The sequence below is a fragment of the Lepidochelys kempii genome, chromosome 1 (genome assembly GCF_965140285.1).
Source record: "Lepidochelys kempii isolate rLepKem1 chromosome 1, rLepKem1.hap1, whole genome shotgun sequence".
Lineage (NCBI taxonomy): Eukaryota > Metazoa > Chordata > Testudines > Cheloniidae > Lepidochelys > Lepidochelys kempii.
This window is the reverse complement of record NC_136380.1, coordinates 34,250,185-34,268,497: the sequence shown is the minus strand read 5'-3', so window position 1 is coordinate 34,268,497 and position 18,313 is coordinate 34,250,185. Positions and strand designations below refer to the sequence as shown.

General features: G+C 42.2%; 1 protein-coding gene across 7 annotated transcripts in view; it reads right to left on the bottom strand.

Moving 5' to 3' along the window:
- DYNC2H1 (dynein cytoplasmic 2 heavy chain 1) overlaps window positions 1-12,149 on the bottom strand; it is a 403,248-nt gene extending 391,099 nt beyond the window's left edge. For 3 of the 7 annotated variants that reach the window (XM_073338398.2, XM_073338416.2, XM_073338408.2), the window contains exons 1-10: window positions 11,630-12,145; window positions 8,056-8,226; window positions 6,225-6,360; window positions 5,734-5,852; window positions 4,986-5,130; window positions 2,402-2,634; window positions 1,937-2,071; window positions 1,726-1,839; window positions 1,428-1,539; window positions 1,090-1,214 (exon numbers count right to left, since the gene is read on the bottom strand). In XM_073338398.2, coding sequence (XP_073194499.1) covers window positions 1,090-1,214; window positions 1,428-1,539; window positions 1,726-1,839; window positions 1,937-2,071; window positions 2,402-2,634; window positions 4,986-5,130; window positions 5,734-5,852; window positions 6,225-6,360; window positions 8,056-8,226; window positions 11,630-11,827 — 1,488 coding nt within the window. In that variant the 5' untranslated portion in view covers window positions 11,828-12,145. Of the gene's footprint in view, window positions 1-1,089; window positions 1,215-1,427; window positions 1,540-1,725; window positions 1,840-1,936; window positions 2,072-2,401; window positions 2,635-4,985; window positions 5,131-5,733; window positions 5,853-6,224; window positions 6,361-8,055; window positions 8,227-11,629 lie in introns of all 7 variants that reach the window. The other 4 variants (XM_073338435.2, XM_073338425.2, XM_073338445.2 and 1 more) reach the window with 3 other exon arrangements.
- Between the last annotated feature and the right edge of the window lie 6,164 nt (window positions 12,150-18,313).

The following is an 18,313-nucleotide window of genomic DNA, read 5'->3' as shown; positions in this document are numbered from 1 at the left end:
AAACTTGAAATGTTTCCTCTAAAGTCAAATTCATCAGGACGTGTGAATCTAGTGTATGAATCTGTACAAATCTTTCCATTCAACTAATCTATTTCTACCTGCCTTTTCCTTATTCAACTGTCTAAATGGGCCATCTTGATTATCACTACAAAAGTTTTTTTCTCCTGCTGATAATAGCTCATCTTAATTAGCCTCTTACAGTTTGTATGGCAACTTCCACCTTCTCAGTGTGTGTGTGTATATATCTTCTCTATACATCCGATGAAGTGGGCTGTAGCCCACGAAAGCTTATGCTCTAATAAATTTGTCACTCTATAAAGATGCCACAAGTACTCCTGGGTTTTTTGCACTTAAATATGTTACATACTGAACACCTAAAAGCATTTCTTTAATCTCAGAAACCCATTTATATAATAAATTATAAATGTGATGATAGCAAGGCACAGATATTGTTTGATATTATTGTGTGAATACAAACTAATCAAAGACAGGAAATTATAACTGAGCAAATACCCTTAACCCACCCAGTCGTGAAGCAGAAAACACTAATGTACAGCACCCTGACTTTATGACAAAGAACCAACAATTCTGCTTTTTAATATGATACTGGGAACCCCTTGCTTGCACTGGTGAGCACTTATTCACACAAGAAATACCACTGATTTCTGAAGGACTATTCATGAGTTACTACTCGCTACTCAGAGTAAGTGGGTCACAATCTGGCTCATTGTAAGCCTTCTATGGAAACCACATGTGCACACTTGAGGAAGCAATCTGAGCCACAGTGTCTACCACCACTGTAGAATTCTGGTCTTTCCCAGTTTTTGTAATACTCTAAAACATTTTGTAATAAACCGTTTTTAAAACATAAGAGGTTTTTCAATGTATTATGTATCCAAGAAACAATTTTTGCGTGTTGAATAAATGAAAAACTGTTTAGCAAGAGTCCTACTGAAGAGGAGCTTTGAATCTTTAACTCCAGTGAAGTCAACAAGTGTTGCAAATGTTGAGTACCCCTGAAGTCTTTTATGCCACATTTTTTACTGAGAAGTCAGTATGCAGTGTCTCAAGAAGAATTTAAACTATTACCTTCAACTGCAGCTGCCGCACCCAAACAATATTATTGACAACTTCAGAAAGATTTTTGCCTGAAAGTGGCCCAGATACATCACCAGGAACACCATGACATCGAGCTTCAAAGTCTGTTCGAAAATCTGTATCAATCAAACAAACTGTTCATGTTAGACCCACAAAGCAACAGAACCAGTTAGCAATAATGAATTATAGCTACAAACAACATACTAGTCTCTTACCAAAAAAATGTGTTGCAAAATACTACTCCCAAAAGAAAACAGACAAAGTAGAGAGCAATTAAAACATTTCCAAAAGTACATACTGATTTTGAATTCTCTATGATACACTTTTACCTTTGACAGAGTCCTGAAGTCTTGCTAGCAAAGTTTCCCTTTCAAAAAGCAATTCTTTGCTAATGCTTGGGCGTTTTACCAGTTCCTTATATTTCTGAAATGCTTGAAGCAGCTAGCATAAGAAATAATGTAAAGAAAAAAGGTTATTTCTACTCAAACTGAAACACATTCTTAGGCACCACGGTTCATAAATCCTATATGTGATCATAAATAACTATTTCTTTGTTTTAAAATGACTATTTGAGAATTCTGCAATCTGATACATAGTAAAGCCTTTGTGTTATAAAAATATTTTTACCTGTTGAGGACTGTCTTGAATTTCTGAAATAAATGTTTTTAGTTTGCTTGCTATTTTCTGTTCCACTGGTGCAACAATTCTCTCATATTGAGACACTGCAGCTCTCCATAAAGGCTGGAGATAATGAATAGCTGAGTTAGTTTGAGATATGTTAATACTCACAATAAAGTCACAGAAATTATGTATAGAAAAATAAAAATAAACATTATACCTCTGTGTAGGGGTTATAGTGCACAGGATTCAGGCAAGCAAAGGGTTCAAACACCTGAGCAAGGTGCAATGTTTGTTGTTCCCCCATTGGTAAAAAATATGCAAGTTTTTCATGAAGCGTTCTAATAGTCAGCACCTAAAACAAAAAAGTAGTATTTTATTTATTGTAATGGGATTTTTATATGCCCAGCATCATGATGCCTGGGCACATAACTTATATTAAAAACAAGAAATGCAATACACAGTACAAACTCCCCTGTCTGTACCATACCTCCCCATCACAAATAAACCTTCCCTCACAATGAGCTACAGTCAAATAAACGTTAAACACAAATGTGTATTAAACCGTACTCTGATTATAAAAATGATGCAAAATATTACACATTATTAGTTTTATTTACAACTAAAAAATACCTCTGTAGTTTTGTTTCCAACAAAAACAAATCAAAATTCACCAAACTCGTACCTCATCAAGACGTTTGCCAAGTTTGTCTAATGTTTCAGGAACATATTTCTCACTTTTCCATGGATATGGTGTATACCGTTGCCATAGTTGTCCAGTTAGGTGATCACAGGCAGCTACCCACTGTTCACAAATCATGATACCAGCCTTCAGATTTTCTTTCACAATGTGAAAAGCATCCTCCCACAGATTCAAAGTTTCCATTTTTTTCTGAACAAACCTACCAAGAGAGCCTCCTAAAACAGCATAAAAACATACAACAAAGTATATAAATATAACCAAATATAACAAGTATGTTTAAAATCCTTTCTTTATCTTCCTCACCACAGTACATTTCCATTTTTAAAAGCTATTGAAGAGATATTTTGATACTAAATGCAAATCTCATAAACAAACAACTATTCACTTAGTGCCTGATTCTGCAATCCTTTGCTCATGAATAAGAGCTACAGAACTGGAATCCTTAATAAATTAAATTATATACATATTATGTAAGACAACATATTTAAAAATAAAAGTCTCACTTTTCAGTAGGCTGTATTTTAACAGATTTTATAGTTTTCATAGAGTTTTAGGCCAGAAGAGATCATTAGATCATCTAGTATGACCTGTATATCAAAGCCAAATAAATTTTGCTCATTTGCCCGTGTTGAGTCCAAAAACTTGGATTAGATTGAAGCATTTCAGTCCTCAGAAAACTAAACTGTTGTATGCTACAGGCAGAGAACAGAAGAGACTGAGGTCAGGGTGCCACAAATGCCTGAGGCCCCTGCAATGTCCAGATAATCCTAGCAGGTGATCCAGGCTCTATGCTGCAGAGGAAGGCAAAAACAAAAACAAAACCCAAGATACATGCTAACCTGCCCTGGGGGGAAATTCTTTCCCATCCCCAAATCTGGAGATCAGTTGAACCCTGAGCAGGTAAGCAAGACACACAAATAAAATACTGTACCAAAAAATGAGAATTCTCTATGCCATTTCACAGTAATGATCTACCCCATCTGGCGTTCTGACTCCAGCTATGATCAATCCCTAATGCTTCAGAGCAAGGTTAAAAAAACCCAAAACCCAGAATATATTTGGCCAGTTGTGCACTGGGAGGATATAAAGCCCTTCCTAATCTCTGCAGGGTGAAGCCTTGAAGCAAGAGACTTGATTATAGTCATTGTCTTAATACACAGTTGCATGTGTTATGAGCATGTTGAGGACAATGCAGAGCTTCCCATCCTCTCCATGGCCTATGAAGGGAGGAATGAAATGAAGATTCATAGACTGCCAGGCCAAAAGAGACCACTATGACCATCCAGCCTGACCCCTACATGCATAGGTTGTAGAATTTTCCACAGAAGCTGAATTAAAGCACACATTTTAGAAAGATATCTAATCTCATTTTAAGGACTCCAAGCAACGGTGAGTCCACCACCTCCCCGAATAAGTTGTTCCAATGTTTAATTACCCTGACTGTTAGGAAATTGAGACTTATTTCAAGATTGAATTTGCCTAACTTCAACTTCTACCCAATGGATCTTGTTATGCCTTTTTCTGTAAGGCTCTCCAGTATTTCCACATCTTTCTTGAAGTGTGGAGAACTGAAGACAGTAGTCTAGTATTGGTCTTACCAATGCTGTGTGTACAGAGGCAAGGTCACTTCCCTATTTCTACTTGATATTCTCCTATTTATAAAACCAAAGATCATACTAGCCCTTTTTGCCACAGTATTGCACTAACAACTCATGATGACATGGATATCCACAATGCTCTCCAAGAGAGTCTCCCATCCTGCAGATGTTGCCTTCATTCTTTGCTCCCAGATGTATTACCTTGCATTTAGCTGTTTAAAATGCATTTTGTTGGCTTGTGACCATTTAATCAGACTCAGATAACTCTGTAACCATAACCTGCCTTTCTCTTGATTTACTACCCTACCAGTCTTCATGTCATCTGTAAAGTTTACCAGCAAAGATTTTATATCATCATCATCTAAATCTTTCATAAAAAATATTGAATAGCATTGGACCAAGAACTTATCCCTGAGGGACCCCACTAGAAAAGGCCCTGCTCACTGATTTTCTCCCCATTAAAAACCACATTTTGAGAGCTGTCAGTAACCCAGGTTTTAATCCATCCAATATGTGCTCCATTGGTTCCATATAATTCAAGTTTTTTGGTCAAAATGTCATGTGATACTGAGTCAAATGCCTTAGAGAAATCAAAGAATACTATATCAACACAGTTGCCAAGATAACAGGTTTGACAATACCTGCTTTTCATGAAAATATATTGACTGGTATTAATTATATTTTTAGCCTCCAATTCTTTGTTGATAGTCCCAGATTATTTTGCTTGGGAACGACATCAGATTAATCAGTCAACAATTCCATGGGTCATCCTTTTTATTCTTTTTAAATAGTGGAACTATTTTGCCAGTCCTCCAATCCTTTGGATTTTCCCCAATTTTCCAAGGTTTGTTAAAATTAAAGTTAGTGGTTCAGAGAGCTCCTCAGCTAGTTCCTTTAAGACTCCTGGGTGTATGTTATCCAGACCTGTTGATTTGAAAATGTGTGATCATTTCTACCCGCAGTTTTACCTATGACATCCAAAAGATTTTGCATGCGTGGCTGTGGAAAGGGATCATGTTCTGTTTGTCTCCATACATCATCAACAGTATCCCGCGTAGTCTCCACTAAGTCCACAACTTCAAATAAAGAGAGACTATCCAAATTGTAATAATCCTAGAAATAAAATACATTTTAAAATAACATGATTGTGCTACTGATGGATTAGAAATATTTACATTCTTTAGAATATTTTCAAATATGTTTGTTAACTGAGGCATTTTCTTGTTTACAGATATGTCAGGTCTTCATTTTAACTTAAAAATATAAGGCACAATCCTGCAAAAAAAAAATAAGGATGTGAGTAACTTTATTCATGTGAATAGTCTCACTGACTTCTGTGGGACTATTCATGTGAGTAAAATGATTCAAGTGCTTAACACTTTGCAGGGCAGAGTCCATAATCATCATCTTGTGTGTTAGTTCATTTTTTTATTATTTATCATCATCCCATTTTCAGCTGACAATCTTCTTACCATTCCTTTATTAATATTAATCTCTTTAAGACTAATTTTAGGATTGAAGGGGCCACACTCTGCTCTGAATTAAACTTGAGCAACCCCCACTAAAGTCAGTGGGAGCTGGAGAAGAGAAACTGCAAGAAGAATTTTGCCCCAGATTTTGTACTTCTGAACATCTCATACCATTTCACAAGTTGAGTAAATTGTTTACTAAGTTTGATATAAATACATCACTGAATAAATAAAAGAAAAAACATACTCTTGCAATTACTTCAAACAGATCTTTAAAATGAGAGGCTCTCTCTTTGCTACATGATTTACTTCCACGATGAGCACGCTCTATCCAGAACTGAAACTCATCATTTGGTGTAAGTATTGCTGCAAATACAAAACAGAAATCACTTAAATACGATTATTCAGATATAATGCATAATAACAAAATATCTTTAGGCAAAACACACTCTAAAATGGAAAGTTTTACCTTTGTATTATATCATTCTGCTTCAACTTTTGGGTCTACGTGTGATATCAGCTTAATATTAAGGCACCATACACTCAATCCTGCTAGACAGTGGGTGCCCTCAATTCCTAACTGCTAAGAGTATTCACAACCTTTCTAGGTCTATTCTGTTTTATTTAGGTTCTTAAACCACTCACATCACAGTGATAGAGACATGAATTCACAACTCTAATGAAATATTCAATTTTTAATTTCAATTGTGTTGTAAAATAAGTAATTGTAGTACACACCGCGCACATCATCTTCACGGAATTTGGTTCCTGAGTAATTGGGATCTGATCTTCTGAGGACAGTGCCCAAACCAATCTCTAGCTCACTCAGAAGATTCTGGAGTTTGGGATCAAACTCCCTACTCCATTTCTCATCCTACAACAAAGATTCCAAGCAATAAAAATCATGTTAGAACTCTTTATCATTTTCCTATTATCTGCTTTTTTTTCAAATAATTGAGGAATAATAATTATTCATTTGATGGGGGGAAGAGAACAGGGAATGTACTTAAATTCAGGGAAGGACATCTTATTCTTTTACAGGTTGGACAAATCAAAACATTGAACCATATCATGCCAATCATTTTTTTGAAAAAAACTCCTTACTGATTTAAACATGGCCTACAGCTCAAAACTGATTGTAAGACATGAATTAATATTTTCAAAAGGATGCTGCAAACAGATATTCTTTCATCATTCTCTATTAAAGCAACCAGGTATGGAATATACTCCTGTGCTGGAAATTACTGGTTAAAATGAATAATGAAGGTTATTGTAATCTTCTGGAATCACTCTAAGACTATGACAGAAAATAAATTGGGGCTTGGAAACTATGAAACACTGAAATTTATTTTGCTAAGATAAAGAAATGTAACCATGATTTTCCTTTGTTTGTGAAAAACTGAATAAAGAAAATATCTTCCTTATCACAAAATAGGAAAAGGAGGTATCATTTTAGAAGATATTAATCCTCAGTTTAGCTTTTACATTTTCACATGTAAGATACACTGCTACCCTCTCCAATCCCTGTGCCAAATTATGCAGTCCTCAATTAAGCAAAACTCTCAGAATTTAGCCCTCTGCGATCAATTCTCCTGTTGACACATGGTGGAATTTAAGCAGGTAAAACCTATCAGCACAATGGAAAACAGAGTCAAATAAGTCAGTTTAGGAATCCAGCACACCTATTTACCATATAAAATAGCTATAGAGGTTTGTGTATTCCTGCCATTGAACTTGAAACAATATCTGATACACATTTTAAAAAATGACACAGACTTATGTAAAGGTTGCTGTAAGGTGCCTCCTTTAACTTGAAAATGAAATAAAATATTCATTCCTTAACCTTTGTATATATTTTAATTTTAAAGCTAACAGAAAAGCAAATTACAATAAATCTCAGAGAACAATTAACATGGGATGGGGAAGATTTATAGTGAAAATAGAGGAAAGTAATCTGTAAGTACACATTTTTTAATGTATAAAAATAACATGATCGTTCCCCTCTATTCGACATTGGTGAGGCCTCATCTGGAGTACTGTGTCCAGTTTTGGGCCCCACACTTCAAGAAGGATGTGGATAAATTGGAGAGAGTCCAGCGAAGGGCAACAAAAATGATTAGGGGACTGGAACACATGAGTTATGAGGAGAGGCTGAGGGAGCTGGGATTGTTTAGCCTGCAGAAGAGAAGAATGAGGGGGGATTTGATAGCTGCTTTCAACTACCTGAAAGGGGGTTCCAAAGAGGATGGCTCTAGACTGTTCTCAATGGTAGCAGATGACAGAACGAGGAGTAATGGTCTCAAGTTGCAGTGGGGGAGGTTTAGATTGGATATTAGGAAAAACTTTTTCACTAAGAGGGTGGTGAAACACTGGAATGCGTTACCTAGGGAGGTGGTAGAATCTCCTTCCTTAGAGGTTTTTAAGGTCAGGCTTGACAAAGCCCTGGCTGGGAGGATTTAACTGGGAATTGGTCCTGCTTTGAGCAGGGGGTTGGACTAGATGACCTTCTGGGGTCCCTTCCAACCCTGATATTCTATGATTCTATGATCTGTAATGGTATATTACTCACCTTTAATAATACTGGTGCAAATACCTGTCGTACTGCTTGATAAAGTGTATTAATAGGTGAATCTAACATAGATGACACAAGAATATTACTATGAAGATTATCTTCTGTAATAACATCAGGCCGCAGCTTAAAGAATACCAACACTTTATCTTTTGAATCACCAGCTTCAACCTACAATGATCAAAAAACACAAGGTTCAAGAAAGAAAGAAACTGCAAATCACAAGATGTTTTTTCCCCCAAATGCACTTTCTATACAATTTAGAGTAAGGAAATAACTAATTACAAAATTTCATGTTACTTGACTTGTGATAAACATTCTGTTCATATCTGATTTGTTACAAATTCAAACCTTCATGTGATATTTATATTGGGCTGAATAGAAATCTGAAATGTAATACAAAATCAAATACTTAAAATGGCCTCTGCATTACAAGTAGAACTGGGCAAAAAATGGTTTGAATGGTTTGGATAAAAAAGCATTTTGTCAAAAAATCCAAAACCAGTTCTAACTTCAAGTAACCATTTTACTTATATTATGCCGGCATTGTTTAAAGTACACTCCCCCACTTTTCAGTGTCAAGCAGATGGAGTGCAAGTGGTGGAGTGTAAAATATCACATGCTGCAGAATTTAAGCTTTCATTTTAAAAAATTAGTTTCTACCCTTCCTGATTTTGAAGATAACTTTCCAAATGTGAATCTATGCAATCTTCATGGTCTACAGACAGCTAGCTCCAAAACCTTTGCAGCTGCTCATAGACACCTCAAACAATGGCTGAGTGAAATTGATATGAATTTCATCAATTTTAATGTTGTGGCCCAGTACAGGATGGGCAGCAGTAGAAACACAAGAGTCAAGTCAATTTCACAGTGCAGCTTGTTGGCAAAGCTACAAATAGCAGAGGCAAGCACTGAAGCTATTCACAGAAGAAGACACATAAAACAGAGGATGGGGAAAAGTAGACTAGCAGAGATCCCAGCTTCTGCACACCAGCCAAGAGCCTAGGTTTAGGAGGGGAAAGAAATCTTTTTCTCCCTTCCAACAGGCGGAGGAGGATCATGGAAAGGAGGTTTCAAATTTATCAGATGCTTACTAGACAGAGGTTAAAATGAAAAATGGAGCATCTCAGCAGGATCCACTTACAACAAGCAGTTTGCCTCTGGACTCCAGTAGTAGGCCCTCACCTCATATTTCATGTTGGCTTCTGGTTATAGTAAGTTCAATCTTTTGTCCAATAACTAGAATTTTCAACTCACATGCTATGGTTCCCCCTGCACTGAGGAGAACCTTCCCCAACTCCCCAATCCATCCCACCTGGTAGAAAGTCCTGTGTTTAAATACCATAAAGTTTCTACCAATCCGACCAAAACAAGACAAGAAGAGATAAAACTGTCTGTCTATTCTAAAATCTTATCATAAAACAGAGGGAAAAGGTCTACAATCAAACTGAAGAATGAAGTGTTAGCAATAACATGCAGTACGCTGACATTCTGCATATAGCACAAAACTGTCACCCCATTTTCTTTTCCTCATGTACAGTACAGTAGACACCCTTTTTACACAATCATGTATGTTACCTGTTTCTCAAGATATTATAGTGTGCAATGTTTTGGATAAAATTAACTTTAAATGCTCTGTCAGCAGTACCCAAATTTTGTGCAACTGAGGACAACAAAGGCAATTCGCCAATAGTTCAATGTTGGCAGGAACTGCACCTAATTTACATAAAACAGAGCACTCTACATACAAAGGTGTTACCTCTACACAAGTATCTCTGAACATCAAAAGCTAGGTCTCTCATGTTCACAGATATTCAGATCAAACCATGTGCCCAACCCCAAAACCTACCTGGAAACCTGCACTGACACAATGTGATGCACACCACGGACACAGAGTGTACTAGGTGCCCTGGTCTGCACAATTGCTTTCCATTAGTTAGCATGCCATACACTGGGCTCAGTGGTCTACACAAGCCCTAGGAGTAATGTGCCGCATACTGGATCATATGGTCTGCATGCACTTCCACCTGGACAGTACACTTCACACTAAACCCCATGATCTATACAGACATAATAAAATGCCCCTCCCCCCATAGATGTTTCCTCTGAGACAGAACACTGTACAGTGAGTCTCGTGGTTTTTGTACACACTGAGACAGCATGTCACACACCAGACCTAGTGGTCTGCAAACTCACTCACAGTGAGACAGAATGTATATATGTCACACATTAGGACCTAAGTCTCTGCTAGAACTCTAAGGGAAACAGCATGTAACACACCAGACGGCCTGGTCTCCAAACACCCTACTACTGGGGCAACATGTCGCACACCAGAGCCCCTGGTGTGCAGGGACATGCACACCAGAATGGTGTGTCACACACGAGAGACCATAGTCTATATAAATATAAAAACATAAGAACGGCCATATTGGGTCAGACCAATGGTTTATCTAGCCCAGTATCCTGCAGTAGCTTGTGCCAGATGCTTCAGAGGGAATGAACAGAACAGGGCAATTTCAAGTGATCCATCTCCTGTTGTTTAGTCACAGCATCTGGTAGTTGCAGGTTTAGGGACACCCAGAGCATGTGGTTGCATCCCTGATCATCTTGGCTAATTGCCACCGATGGACCTAACCCCTGTGAAACTATGCTTTTGGCCTTCACAACATCCCCTGGCAACTAGTTCCACAGGTTGACTATGTGCTGTGTGAAGAAGTACTTCCTTTTGTTTGTTTTAAACCTGCTGCCTATTAATTTCATCGGTGACCCTTAGTTCATATGTTATGTGATGGGATAAATAACACTTCCCTATTCACTTTCTCCATACCATTCATGATTGTATAGACCTCTATCATATCGCCTCTTTGTCATCTCTTTTTCAAACTGAACAGTCCCAATCTTTTTAATCTCTCCTCACACGGAAGTTGTTGTATACCCTTAATTTTTTTTGCCCTTCTTTCTCTGCACCTTTTCCAATTCTAATGTTATATTTTATGAGATGACTACCACAGCACTCTGACAAGATGTTTTGAGAGAACTATTCCGGACGATCCCAACATTTCTTTCTTGAGTGGTAACAGATAAATTAGACTCATTTTGTATATACAATTAGGAATATATGTTCCAGCATGTATTACTCTGCACTTATCTACACTGAATTTCATGCACCATTTTGTCACCCAGTCACCCTATTTAACAAGATCCTTTTGTAATTCCTTGCTGTCAATTTTTGTCTCAACTATCTTGAGTAAGTATAGTCTGCAAGTTTTGCTATCTCACTGTTCACCCCCTTTTCCACATGATTTATGAATATCTTGTGAAAACTGATCATTTATTCCTACTCCTTTGTTCCTATCTTTTAACTACTGATCCAAGAGAGGCCTTTCCATCCGATCTGGTGACAGCTTAGTTAGCTTAAGAGACTTTGGTAAGGAGCCTTGTCAAAGGCTTTCTGGCACCCGGGGGGGGGCACGTCACACACCAGAGCCCAGGGTGTGACACTCTCACCAGGATGGCGTCTTGCACACCAGGCCCCGTGGTCTGCACGGATGCCCACACCAGGACCAGGACGTACCTTGTTGGACACGGTGAGCTGGGTGCCCGAGTGCTGCACGGTGAGGAGGAACTCGTTGCCGTCGTCCAGGAAGTTGGCCAGTTGGGGGCTGGCAACGAGCGCACTGGACAGGTCGGCCGACGATGCCAGGCCGAAATAATTTGCTGCGGTGACCGATATGAAGCGTTTCCTCTTGTCTCCCGCCCCAGCCAGAGACATGATGGCGGGGTGGGGTTTCGGGGCAGGAGAGCTCACCCCGGGGTGGCAGGTACCTGAGGGGGGCTCATCGACAGGCTCGGGGAAAAGCCTAACACCGCCTGGCGTCCCCGGGTTGCCAGGAACCGTCACTATGGCGACCGAAGATGGCGGTCCCGGGACCGCGGACCGCTCGCGCGCTCGGCCGGGCTCTCGGGAACGCGCCGCGCCTGCCGCGGACGTTGGGGGAACGGGGAGGATCGGAGAGAAGATAGGCACTCGCTAGCCGCTCCCCGCTCGCGTCGATGCGATCCCCGCCCCGGCTCCTCAGGGGAGGGGCGAGGAGGGGGGATCCTGAGCAGGGGTTCGCCCTACTATGACCCCAGCGCGGCGCGCGCACGCAGATCCGCCGTCCCGCTGGCCGGGCGGTCTTAGAGGTCTCGCTGGGGTGGGGGAGCGCCCGGCCTCGCTCTCCGGCCCCCCTGGGATCCCCCAGCGTCCCATCGCGCCTGGCCTGGCCTGGCCTGCCCCTCACCCTTGCACAAGTGCCACCGTAGCCCCTGCGTCACCCGCCTTCGTCTGCAGCCTGTTCAACACCGTTAAACGGTTAGGTGTCCCTCTTCCCCAGGTTCCCTGGCTCCTCCACCCCCACACTTCCCCACCCAAGCCTTACGGCCCCTGCGCCTCTGTTACAAAAGTGCTACATGCAGGAGCGATTACCTAGTATTTTCCGCTGCATGCATCCCATGAAGTGAGCTGTAGCTCACGAAAGCTTATGCTCAAATAAATTTGTTAGTCTCTGAGGTGCCACAAGTCCTCCTTTTCTTTTTACCTAGCCGCAGTAACCCTACCTGACTTGGTTTGACACCACCACCAAGTCACGTCAGTCCCAGGATAGTGGGGAGACAAGGTGGATGAGGTTCTTACTATCTGTTATTAGACCAACTTCTGTTGGCGAGAGAGACAAACTTTGGAGCCATACAGAGCACTTCTTCAGGTCTGGGAACGCTACCCTGACTGTCACAAGTAAATGCAAGGTGGAAGAGATTATTTAGCATAAGTAATTAGTGCATATGCTAAGGGACCACTCAAGGTAGAGTGGCCCATTAACACCTCTGCAATAAGCCTGGTAGTTTAAATTCATAACTCTGCTAGCCACTAAAATCATGGACTGAACAGAGACACTGTGGTTATGTCTACACTGCACAGCTTATAGCACCACAGGCATGCCACTAAAGCCTTGCCACCGTAAGGCTCGCAATGTAGCCGCTCTTTGCAAAGGCGGCAGAGCCTGCCCAAAAGTGGAGGGGTCAGGGCCCCCGCCCCTCCTCTCTGCCCGAGGCCACACACCCCAGCCAAGCTGGAAGCCAGAGCGGGCTGGAAGCCATGGACCCTCCACCTGCCTGGGGGGTGGGGAAGGGGTGTCAAGAGCAGCTCCTAGCCCATGTCCCTGCCCCACAGGCCCCCTGCCCAGGACAGGAGGGCCCGCAACTCCACACAGCTGCTCCTGCCTCTTACCTGGATCTGGCTCCAACTGAGGAGTCACCGCCCACCCATGGTAAGAGCCGCATAGGCAACTGTGGGGAGCCATGCCGCGAACCGTCCACCTGCCCTGGGTGAGGGGGTCAAGAGCAGCCCCCGGCCTGTGTCCCCACTCTGTAGGCTCCCCACAGCTGCCCCATGGCCGGGCCACAGGCCCACAGCTGGAGCTGGGTCTAGGTAAGAGTGGGGGCTGCAGGGCGGGGACACAGGCCGGAGGCTATTCTCGACGCCCTCACCCCATGCAGGTGGAGGGTCTGGGGCACCCAAAGCTGCCCAGGCTCCCCAGCTGGGATCCAACTGCCAGCCTGGCCATGGGGGCGGGTCCTCGGGGGGAAGTTGAGGGTTGGGGCCTCTGCCAAAAAGTGAACGGACCAGGTCCATCCACTTTCAAAAAGTGGGAGGGCCCTGGCTCTTTGTCGCCAGGAAAAAAGCTCTTCCCCTGACAAAATAAAACCACCCCCAGTGATGGGAGTTGGCCAGGGGTGCTGGAACAATTTTTATAGTGGGGATGCTGAGAGCCATGGAACCAAACTGTAAACCCTGTATATAATGGAAACCACTTCAAGCCAGGGGGTGCAGCAGCATCCCTAGTTCCAGCACCTATGATGGTAGCTTCATCAGCAGGAGACAAAGCACTGTCCCACACCAGCACCTTTTGTCATTCAGGGTTTTTTTCCCCACGTCCCTGAGGGACAAAAGTTTTAACAACTTAAGTGCAGTTTAGGCTACGGCTACACTACTAGGCTTTTAGGGACACAGCTATGCCAGTACAGCCATGCAGCTAAAAGGCACGCAGTGTAGCTGCTGTTTGTCAGCAGGAGAGAGTACTCCCGCCGACAAAGCACTGTTCACACTGGCGCTTTTCGTCAGTAAAACTTTTGTGGTTGGGGTGAGGGGGGAGTGTTTTTTTAACACCCCGAAGGACAAAAGTTTTCCTGAGGAAGCGCCAGCGTAGACAACTTATTAGGACATTTTGTAATCCACTAACCCCCTCTTTTTGTCTTATGACTGAAAGGTGTTAATGGGCCACTCTGCCTTGAATGCTAACTACTTATGCTAACAATCTGTTCCACCTTGCATTTAGCTGTGATGCTTGGTGTACCTTTCCCAAACCTGAAGAAGGGGTCTGTGTGGCTTGAAAGCTTTTCTCTCTCACCAACAGAAGTTGTGTCAATTAAAGATATTATCTTGTCTCTCTAACACCAAATGACATTACTTGTACATCTTCCCACTTTTGTTAATGTTGTTACTACTCAAAGGAAAAACAACACACAAAAGCAAATAAAAAAATAAAGAAAAGGAGTACTTGTGGCACCTTAGAGACTAACCAATTTATTTGAGCATGAGCTTTCGTGAGCTACAGCTGTAGCTAAGGTGCCACAAGTACTCCTTTTCTTTTTGCAAAGACAGACTAACACGGCTGTTACTCTGAAAAAAATAAAGCTGGTTAGGAAATGTTTTTCCTGCAAAAAAATAATTCCGATTAAAACATTCTTATTTTTTTGTTTAAAATATTCCACAATAAAAATGGGGGGGGGGAGTTGTAAAAAATATTCATAAAACAAAAATGGGGTTTCAACAAAAAACAGAATTGTATTTATTTTTGCAAAAAAAATAAAAAAAACCTTTTTCACAAAACTCCATTTTCCAACTAAAAAACTTTTACCTCTGAAAAAAAGGGATTGAGATTAATAATAATGGCTAGGCTAGGTAAATGACAAATAGAAAGACATTTATTTCTCCTGTTGATTTTAAAAATCTGCCTTGACATTTGTGCATTAATGTTGATCTCATCTACGATCTACTATAGTCAACTGTTGTATCCTGTCTTTAATCTAGACAAATTCCCAGAGAAGGGACTGTTTACTGTATTTTTACAGCACAATGGGGTTCTGTTCAGAATTTGATTGAAGCCACTCAGTGCAGATGTAATACAAATAAATAATAAACAACAATAAAACAAATCACAAATGATTTTTTCAGAGTTATAGTCTCTGAATCTTGATAACTTTCTGATCACAGAACCATTTCATCTTATTCAAACAGTTCCTTCAGCAGTGGCCTGTTCAACTGTTACCATGCTTCCACCATCTGGAGCCTGCTGCTTCTGATGTTTTCATTGCCAATTAATATGCATTTTTAATTAGTTACTCTCCTGTTTATTCACTTTTTGCTAACACTTTCATTTGGAAAGCACAGTTTTTACTATTTCTGTAATGTCCACTTTTCTTTCCAATGGAAAGTCAATTTCTCTCAATAACCTTGCTTTAACTTGGTTATGAGTTACACCACAAATAATTCAGACTCTAATTAACCCTATGTGTTAAATGTTCATATTCACATGACTTAGCTTTGTTATCTTGACCTGTAACAGTTGTCTTGTTACAGTGTATCAATGTGGGGGAAGAAATTAAGGATGTTATGGACCCCTGGCTAAGAAGTCACAGGTATGGCAGTCCCTGAATTAGGATCTATCACCTACTTGATCTCAGTGCAAATAAGGATAAGGGATAAGAAAAGGTAAACTAAAAAAAGTGCTTTACTTAACACAAGGTAAGTATATGGACAAAATATCTCAGTGGCTTGCCTGGGCATGAAACCCAGAATCCCCTCCCTCTACAAATGACAGACAAAGGTATTTATACTTTACAGGTCAAAGTTCATCTGATTGTCTGCCTCAACCTCAAGATGCTGGATCTGGACCTACCACTGTGCAAAAGACCACCAAACTCAAACAAAAGGGTGCCAATGTTCCAAAGAAAAGGGTAGCCAAAATGGCTGCTAAACAACTACTAGACACCATTCAAGATGGTGATTTTAACAAATTTTTGACATTACCATTTTCCAGGTAAATAATACAAGATACCACATAGACATAAATCAAAGCATGAAAAATTAAAACATAAATACATGAATAATACCATACAATCTGATCCAGAAACTAGTTGCTTGTAAAGAAAATGTTACTTTCCTATGTGACATTCTTGGATGTATCACAGTATTCTTGAAATTTTTGTGTGACTTTGTCTAGCGCAATGGTTCTTAACCTATTTACCATTGCACGCTGCATATACAGCTCTCTATATGTTGCCGGCACCCAGTGCCGAGAGGCTGAACAACAGCTTGAGTGGTTCATTACCCGGTGTGCTACACCCAATAATCACAACAGGGTAGAGAAGCAGAAAAGTTTATTTGAAGCTTCAAATAGGTACAGGGAGATTTGAATCTCAAATCCTGTACCCAGAGCAGGAAGTCACACAGGTTTTTATACATCCTTTTTCCCAGCATACTTACCCAATAGCAAGCTGCCCCAAGTATCCATATAGCCAGCCAATCCAGTTCCCAGCTAGTTCCCTGGTTCTCTGTATCATTTGTTAAACTATACATAAAGCTGCTTTATTCAGCATTGTTCTTCCATATCTGCCCTGTGTGGCCTTGCTTAGTTTCAGGCAGTCTGACTCTGCAGCATATTGTTGCAGATCCTCAGCATAACTGCTGTGTGTGCCTCCGGGCGGGGGGGCCAAGGACACTTGGGCCTAGTACGCAGAGCTGCTGCGAGTGCCTCCAGGCGGGAGGTGGGGCCAAGGACACCTGGGCCTAGTGCAAGGAGGCTTCATCGACACTTGTGGTCTTCTATCCCCTCGAGTTACCTAGTGGCCATGCCCCGGTGTCCCCAACATATATGTTATGTGGGCAACACAATATATATACTACCTGTATGGCCCTGAGAAAGTCACATGGGCCGCAGCTGTGTGCTGATTGGGTTTTAGAACCACTGGTCTAGCGGTTTCCTGTTCCCTTAATCTTACCACTAGCACAGTGGTTTTCGGCCTGTGGTCTGTGGACTCCTGGAGGTCCAGACAGTAGGTCTAAGGAGTCCATAAAAGGCTGTCGTTACCACAGAAAAGTGGTTTTCAACCTGTGGTTTGATTTCCAAAGGGGTCCACACCTCCATTCAAAATTGTTTAGGGGTCTGCAAATAAAAAAAGGTTGAAAACCACTGCACTAGTAGACCCCCAGGGCCTGTAGGGCTGTCACATGTAGCAATATGAAGGATTTCACTCTTTCCAGTTTTTCAGTAACTCTACAGGCTTCCAGAAAAGTTTGGAAACATTTTATCCTGTCTTTGTCCAACTGCCACCCAGACTGAAGGATTCAGGAACTTCTTTTGCTCTGCTCTTGGGAAAGGTTTAGTTTACTTCTGGCTGTGACATACATGGGTGTTGGTGTGAAACTGACCAACTTTATTTCTTGAACCCCCCCCCCACGCACAATGTTACTCCACTGTTTAGGGTTACATTCTACTGTGCCCCTTCAACATCATGTGCCGCCTATATGCCCGCCCCTCTTGCACGGCCACCTCCTCCTGGGTGTGGGAAAGTAATCCAGCCAGGGAAGCCGTCTGAGGATGAGCTGCCCCTGGGGCGATGAGCTCTCCAGGGGGATCGCTGCTGCTGGGTACCAGGGCAGAAGGGTAGATCTTGGAAGGGAGGCACTTCAGGGCTGAGAACAGGAACCAGCTGTTGGAGCGCTTGATGTGTGTGTTTTACGGGGAGGAGGGGGGGGGGGCACGCTTGGAACTGGCTACCGCTGCTGGCCGGGAGGGTGAACGAGGCAAAAAGACTCATCACGGGCCGGGGGCTGCCCAGAGAAAGGGAGTGTCTCGCGGGGCCGGCGTGCGGGCGGCAGCTCTGAGGCCGGGTACCCGCGGAAGGCGGCCCGGGCGGCTCAGCTGAGCGACTTCGGCGGCGCGCACGTAGCGCGGCTCGCTACGCTCAGCCCCGCCCCGCGTGGGGCGCTAAGGCAAAGGTGCGCGCGCCGGGGGTGGGTGCGCCCGGCACCAGCCTTAGACCCGCCCCTCGCTGTTAGTCCCGCCCCCCCCACCCCCGCGATTCTGTCACTTCCTGCTCCCATCCTGCCGTCTGTGTCCGGGTCGCGCTGCCGGGTCCCTCCTCACCCGCCCGTAGC